The sequence below is a fragment of the Triticum urartu genome, chromosome 7, assembly GCF_003073215.2.
Source record: "Triticum urartu cultivar G1812 chromosome 7, Tu2.1, whole genome shotgun sequence".
Taxonomy (NCBI): Eukaryota; Viridiplantae; Streptophyta; class Magnoliopsida; order Poales; family Poaceae; genus Triticum; species Triticum urartu.
The window spans coordinates 27840161-27848439 of NC_053028.1; the positions used below are offsets into that span (position 1 = coordinate 27840161).

The 8279-nt window shown below is 42.1% G+C and overlaps 1 protein-coding gene across 1 annotated transcript; it reads left to right on the forward strand.

The window, feature by feature from the left end:
* Positions 1 to 350: 350 nt before the first annotated feature.
* On the forward strand, positions 351 to 3198 carry LOC125522999. The gene is made up of 4 exons (XM_048688036.1): positions 351 to 786; positions 940 to 1129; positions 1664 to 1879; positions 2695 to 3198. Exons 1-4 carry the CDS (start codon positions 368 to 370, stop codon positions 2923 to 2925), a joined length of 1056 nt encoding a protein of 351 aa, XP_048543993.1. The 5' UTR covers positions 351 to 367; the 3' UTR covers positions 2926 to 3198.
* The last annotated feature ends 5081 nt before the right edge of the window (positions 3199 to 8279 follow it).

Genomic DNA, 8279 nt, shown 5'->3' on the forward strand with positions numbered 1-8279 from the left:
CCGGCTCTCTGGTCTGCCATACGCAGCCACAGATGCTCGTGGCGCGCCTGCGCCGGCGCCGGAGTCCGACAACGACGTCCTGGACCAGTTTGCGACGAGGGCGTCGGCGGCCTCCCTGGGGCTGTAGACGTCCCACCACACATGGCGCTCCGGCGTGTCGCACGCCATCTCCTTGCTGACGCACCCCCTCCGTCGCCCACAAGGGGCCCAGCCCGCAGCACGCCTCCCTCGTGTTTGAGCTAGCTTGCAGTTCCACCCGGGGCTATAAATAGGACTACGTACGCACCTGGTTTTATCAGCTTCCATAGAAAGACAACTTACACAAGTTGAGTCAAGTACCGCACCCGCCACCACTAGCTAGCAAGCAATGGCCACACCCACCGATGAACCCACCATCACCATGGAGACCTGCGGCGACGTCTCCGACGACCCCACCATGGAGACCATCGGTGTCCTCTCCGATGTTCCCATTGTGAGCAAAAGCCTCCCTATAGGCGCCGTCTCCGCCAATTTCAAGGTCACTCGTGGCTTCGGTGGAATCGCGGAGAACGCCAAGGTGAACGTCGACAGGCTGTATCTGCGCCAGATCATGACGGGCTGGGACGCGAATCAGTCGGATGTGATAAAGCCCAATGCCGTAACTGGGCTAGGTAAAACTGCTGTGAACAACTGGGGGATCTATGACGGCCCTGGCCCCAAGGCGAAACTGGTTGCCAAAACGCACGGCATGCACACATTTGCCGGCAAATGGAGCAATTGGTTCACCCTGGTGTTTGTGGTCGAAAGGTACGTAGAGTAACTATTATTGTTTTGTTCCACGGTTTTTGTTTTACATGTAAGGCCAATAATACATGAGAGTCTACCGGGCATGAAACCACTGCTGAGAATGACCTAATTATTATCTAGGAGCAAAAACGATTATATATATTGTGCATGCAGGTTCGAAGCGTCCACTCTTCAGGTTATGGGAGCTAATGATGAGGATGAGGCAGATAATGAGTGGGCCATTGTAGGTGGGACCGGTGAATTCGCGATGGCTCGCGGTATCATCCAGAGAAGAGTATATAGTGTAACAGACAGTACATTAACACATGCGCTTACTATTGAATTCTTCTGCCGCATGAAGGAGGTAAACCTGTAATTAATTTCAGGTCGCCCTCTTTGCATCATATATTCTAGCTCATTGTTGAATTTCTTCTCGTTATCTGATCACTTTGCATTACATATGCAGTAAAATACTTATCATTTCTTTTCTGTTATTTCGAATCGAGCTCATTGTTGGAATATGTTATACACTGGGGACCCCTACTATCATGTCAGTCTCAATTACATAGCCTAGTAGTAGGTCTTGTAAAATCATATTTGGACGGCCATTTTTAGCCTGTAAATACAAACCCCACCAAGGGTCCATTTGTTGCTCCTAGTAGTATTTTTTTGTAAATACAAACCATGGTATTTTCTGTAAATACAAACCCTACCGTGAGACATAAAGAGACCTGGTCTCCCAACTCCCCCTGTAAAAGGGGTTGAGGGAGGAGAGGTTGAGGACTCTTCGTTTTTGCCCTATGACTCTGTTTGGCTCTCTTCTTTATTCCTTCACTCTCTCATTTTGTTGGGCTAAACCAACAATCATGAATCATGATGCATGGTCCTTCATATTCAGGTCGTCCCTGCACCTACAAAGAGAGGAACAGTTGGTGGAAATAAAGGCTCCCTGCTTTGGGAAATGGAAGGCAAATCCCAACGTCTAGAAAATGTAACAATCTACCATGTAGGTGCCGTTGAAGGGTTCCAATTTTCCTACGTTGATGAAGACGGGAAAATCCGCACCACTGGTACTTGGGGTCGAGTACATCTTGATCCTTTGCGCAAGACGGAAGTGAGTAGATTTCATATTTTACCATGCATGTGGGGTGTGGTTGTTTTGCAAATCATGTTAGTTTATGCCTGGCTTCAAACTAACCTAAACTTGGCATTGATTTACCGAAAATATTATCAAGCAGTAAGACTCCAAATATAGGTATATATATATAGTGTAATGAAAATATATATTACCTGCAAAATCGTACTCGCTACGTTTTTTACATGTCGTATTAGTTTTGTTATAAGTCAAACATTTGTATATTTGACTATATAGATTCATAACATATATAAGATTTTTCTTTTAGATTTACTTTGAAAATACTTTTATAGTATATAATTCATATATATGTTGCGAAACTATAAGGATGTTTCGAAAATCATTAGATGGTTATTAATGTTTGACTTAAAGCACTGCGACCTATGAAATAAAAGAACAGAGAGAGTACATATACTTGCTTATTTAGTAGTATGATATAATATAATATGTTTTTATATAAATTAAGATAGTTTGACCTAACATTATTTTAGAATTATATCTTTTTGGGAGGTATGGAGTTTGCAGCTATATATATCTTTTGTTCTGCCCATAGTTTTAAATAGCCGGCTATAGCCCCGCTATAGCCTTGCTATAGCCTTTTCAGCACGGTGCCGCTAAATGGTTTCATGTACAAACATCCCGCTATAGCCTACTATAGCTCCGCTATAGCTGATTTTGAGGTCCGCCGCTATTTGGCATAGCCCGTTATTTAAAACATTGGTTCTGCCACCTAATTAATAAATACTTGATGATACATCGTTTTTCATCTTAACTAATTATGTGCTGTTTTACAGATAAAGTTTGGCCCATCAGAGTTTGTGAAAAAGATCAATGGGGCTCAGAGAGGCGGGGGCTGGCTATCAAAATTTGAGATCGTCACCACCCACAAAACGTATGGTCCTTTTGGAAGTGACATCGGCACTCCACATTTCAGCTATACCGTGCCGGAGGACGAGACCGTGGTGGGCTTCTTCGCAAACACTGATAACGTTTTCGTCACTTCAATTGGTGTTTACACCATCTAAATCATTCAGTATCCGACCCTGCTGCAGCCTGCAGCTACCTGCATGTTCCTTTTAATCATCAGGGTGTTTGATTTCTTCCCGTTTCCGCTGTTCCAGCAATAAGATGGCTAGCTAACAAGGGTGTGTCCCCCTTGTCTATGCCTATTGCATTGTGATCTTTCATAATCAAATCGGTCGTGTAACATCTTTCTTTTTCTCTTTCGCAATGTTCAATGATGTTTCCAGAGATTGTTTACTTCGGAATAAAACAGATCGTATTGATATGATAGTAAAGTAGAATGAGTAATCACGTTCATGTATTTCCATATCCATATAGCATCAGCCAATCCGCGTCTTCCCAAGCGTCCTTGTTGCTGTTTATTAGGTATGGTCGCCCTAACGGTGCTACGCCGTGTGCACCTCTATCACTGTATCACTGCTATTTATGGCGATTGACCCATGGTCTCGTGCTAGTCCACAGCCGCCCTGTTGCCAATACCCGCCAGTCCAGTTATGCTACACTTACATGCAGTTTCTAACAGACTTAGGCTTACGCAGAGGGGTGTCATTAAAAGATTGGATGGAATGGAGCCCCACCCCGGGATTTCAGGGGAGTGGGATGAATTAGTCGCCGCCACCTCCGTCCGTAGGTGTGTTTCCGTGAGTGATGCCCGCCAGTCTCATCTTACGGTTTCTGCTCCAACATTCAGCATTGTGTGTGTCCCACCGTAATAGAACTAGCCCAAAATATGCAGACACGCCAAGTGTCTCACTGTGCGTCTCCTGCACTAAGGTCGGGGCTTCTCTCTACAACTCCAGGCAGCTTCATCTTTCTCTTCTTCTACATGGCTACATCTATGCACGCTGTGTACCACAAGAGATATAGTAGCGCATTGACGTGTCTGGCACACTCAAATAGCTCTATATATATATAATATGAATTATTTTTAATAGCATTACATTTTAGCACACAACTCATAGTGTGGATATATAGCCTCGAGTGAGTACGTGACAACCTCACATGATTTTAGAATATGTACATGACACCTCTTGATCATGAGATAGCTTTTCTCTCTCTTTTATTAATAAATTTGGCAAAGCCCTTTGTCATACGCACGATCAAGCAAGGGCCCAGGAGGGCCGGCAGGGCGCCGTCAGTGCCGCTGCCGCCGACGTCAAGCTGTCTTATCGAGTCTTATTAGATTACGAAAGAGTTAAGAGATTGAGTTTGCTTTGTTAGGAAGGAGAATACAAATCCTATAAGGATATACGTGGTTGCTTAGGGGCTAAGTCTCCTAGGACTATAAATACAATGGGCCATGTAATTGTTCAATCTTTAAGAAAAAAAGAAGTCGAAACACTCTTGCCCCTCGCTCTCAAGCTCTCTCGCGCGCCGCCTCCTCTCTCTCTCTCTCTCCTCCCTTGCGCCACCGCCCCTGCCCCGCAAACCCTATTACATTTGGTACTCGGAGCCACGTTAGGATCAACCACATGGAGGACCTCCACGCCGCCCTCGCCAGTTGGGGAAAGAAATTCATGAATTTTTTCCCTTACCATCGGAACGCAACATATCCAGATCTCTCCACCATCAAAAGGGAGAACATCAACCAGGAAATCACCAATCCTCGCATGGAACGACTCACCCTCGAGCAGAAGCTAGCATAAGTCTACGACAACATCATCACCGACACCGCAGGCATCAGCAAGCCCACCCCTATAGCACCGACATCACCATGGTCCAAGCCAGATTGGATGTGGACGCAGTCAACGACGACGATAATCTTGCTACCGAGATATAGCAAGCAATGATCGCAGCTAACAAATCCTCCGTCAACACCACGATGAAGGAATCCCCTTCATCGGGCGCCACATAAATCATCAAGAAGGCGCCGCAACCACACAACGTTCATCTCAACAGAAAGATGCATATCCCAAGGAGATCCCAACATCAACACAATCATTCAATTGGGACAAGAGGTAACAACTATTACACTACCCGAGATTCCGCCTCATCATCGGACAGGAGATCCCATGCCACGCCGACATGCAACACCACAACCGCCCAAGCCGCCGTCTACCGGCGAATGATTTTCTTGTCAGGGGTGAATGATAGAGTTACTTAGCTTGTCACTGCCATCTACTGCACGTTCAAACCCTCAGCAAAATCATGAGAAATAGAAAATGGGTGATTTCGCCCGGGCGCTACATGAGAATGCTTAGGCGCGGGATGTGGACCCAGAAGTCAACACAGCTACTCTGCATGAATATCTTACATTGTGGACTTGGACTACTGGAATAGAACTTGATCAGACACGACAAGATGAGGTATTGTGGTCCTGGGAGACAAGTGGCACCTTCACCACGAGATCAGCCTATGCAGCCAAGTATTGGGGTCGTGATGTAGACCCAATGGCCGAGTTCACTTGGAAAGCTAGATCCCGCTACATTGCCGTTTTTTCGCATGGCTGGCCCTGCAGAATAGGTGGTGACCTCCAACCGTGTTGCGCGGAGAGGACTTGATCATCAGGACCAACGTCCGTTGTGTAACCAGGAGGAGGAAAGCATAGACCACCTACTTATACGCTGCGTTTTTGCGAGACAGATTTGGGCAGCGATATTCCAGGCCCTGGGCAAGCCAGACTGGGTGCCGACAACGAACGACACTCTCTCGGGATGATGCGTTAGCAAAAGCACCAATGGGATACACAAGAGAATGCTCAATGCTCTACGTATTCTAGTCATGTGGGAGATATGGAAGCATCACAACGCAATTGTGCTCGAGGGGGCTATGCCATCGACGAACTATGTACTCCATAGGATCACGGAGGAGGGGCGCAATTGGAAACAAGCGGAATTACTTAAAGGATACCTTACCGGCTTCTTCAACGACGTGGAACGATGGGCTAGTGCGGCAAGTTAGCTTAGCAGTAGAGGGTAGGGTGTTCAGGTGGTGATGATGTGCATGTAAAATCATGTAACAATATCGTGGAGGGGCTCTTCACCCCACTCCCTTTTTTTTAAATCGAATACGCACACTCGTGCGTGTTCAAGTAAAAGAAAATTGGTGATTTGGTTGTCACCGGCGAATGATAGAGTAACTCAGTTATTACTTTACTTGATACTATATTGATGAAACATGTTAGCTATGAAGTTAAGACCGGGTAGGAAGATGTGTACGTAGTATATTGTTGATCGGAGTTGACAGGTTTGGTCCTCCCGTTTGTGTCCATTGAGGAATATTCATTGTAACACCCCTGGTGTTACGAACTAGATAGCAACACGCATTTTAAATAAGCTCATCGCATCTTAAATTTATTTCATGCATAAAATAATAACCAGACTTTAGTTGACTCACTTTGGTAATTAAGTACAGACCGATGTCGAAGACTATTTCTGAGTTATACTATCAGATATGCCGACCTATAATCTATTTGAATTTGTTGCGACCAATGATTTATCGGTAATGTTATATTTTTGTTAACAGCTACCACGTTAAAGCTCTTTCTTTTTTAGAAAAGGAAATATATTATATCACACCTTCTACATCGACTATTGTATATAGCTATTCTTTATTACAAGCACAAAGCTCCTTAGATGTATGTTAACCTTGGATCGATATTACACAACAACCCGTACAAAATGCCATTCTTATTAGAAACTGCCTGTAGCAGTACAATTTCTGTAGCAATATAACCTCTCGTAATCAACCGCCTAATGGACGCACAATACCAGCTGAATGGTCCCAGTTGTGAAGATAACGTTCCCTCAGCCGTGCATCGCACCAACCACCGCGCTGTTGACACACTCAGCACACACGGGCACTGTAAGCTCTTTGTATGTTTGTCTCCTAGTCTCCTTTAATCAAAGATGGTGATCAAAGGGAGAGAAAGATATTTTTTCTACGCACGTTGGAATCCGAATCTGCAGTGCGTTCCTGTGCCCGCACACAGCCAATACACAAGCAGAATACGCACAGAGAATATTACTTTTAATATTTATGAAATATTAGTATTTCAATAGCTGGTCTACCAACATAGTACTACTTTTGCCAGTCTATGGGTCCGGAGTACTACTTTTTTGTCAGACAAAGACGTGCATACATCAGTCTTTTCTCTCTCCCTTGCAAACAAATCCATAGACTTTATTTCATCTTAGTGAATTAAAAACATTCTTATCTTTTAAACCATAATTTCGTATTTGAAATAATTTATATATTTGAACTCTTGACGACAAGACCTTTAAAACTAGACCGATCTTGGATACATTTCAAACACATTTAAATTTCAACATTTCACATTTCATATGTGAAACTAACATATTTCACTTGAAAAAACTGAAACAAGTTAATAACATATTTCAGAATTGTGAAATAATAAGTACAGAAAATGAAATTATAATATACGATTGTGAAACTGGTTATTTGAAAATGTGAACAATGTATTTCAGCTTCTGTGCTTATTATTTCACAATTCATAAGTAAAATTTCACTTTTCACTGTCTTCTTTCGCAAAAATAATATATCAATTGCACATTTCACAATTCAAAGCCTACTTTTCACTTTTCACTGGCTTGTTTCACAAAAAACAAATATTTCAATTGCACATAACTCAAAAACTTTTTCGTTGTGTTCAAATAAATTGTTTCAAAGTTTCAAATATCCATAATGATACATTATAATTCACTGTATATGTGCTTACTGTTTCACAATTAAGAACCAACATTTCACTTTCCACTGGCTTGTTTCACAAAAATAACACCTATTTCAATTGTACATTTCTCAAATAACCTATTTCACTCTTTTGAAATAAATTCTTTCATATTTCAAATAATCAATTTCACAATGATACATTAGAATTTCACATTCCATGGTTACTATTTCACAATTCAGAGCCTACATTTCATTTTTCACAGCCTTGTTTCATAAAAAATATATTTCAATTGTACATTTATCAAATAAACTATTTCACTCTTTTATAAAAAAATTGTTTCACAATTTTGAACAATCAGTTTCACAATGATACATTATAATTTAACTTTCTTTGGTTGCTAGTTCACAATTCAGAAGCTACATTTCACTTTTCGCTGGATTGTTTCACAAAAATCACATCAATTTCAGCTGCATATTTTTGAGATAACATATTTCACTCATTTAAAAGTAAACGGTTACACATTTCCGAATAATCAGTTTCACAATTTTACATTTCAGTTAAATATGATCTTTAGGAATTTTTGTGATTAATCAGTGATAGTGTTAACTCTAAAAATTTCACATCAGTATGATAGTATTATTATGTGTCCACTGTAATTTTTGAGCTCAAGAATAATTATTTTGCTAGGGAAGCTTATGAACCCTAGTTTAGGAATATGTATTGAAT

Coding starts and splice junctions, on each gene's coding strand:
- LOC125522999 (XM_048688036.1), top strand. CDS start 368: ATGGCCACACCCACCGATGAACCCACCATCACCATGGAGACCTGCGGC. Junction 787..939: donor CTGGTGTTTGTGGTCGAAAG/GTACGTAGAGTA, acceptor TTGTGCATGCAG/GTTCGAAGCGTCCACTCTTC. Junction 1,130..1,663: donor TCTTCTGCCGCATGAAGGAG/GTAAACCTGTAA, acceptor CTTCATATTCAG/GTCGTCCCTGCACCTACAAA.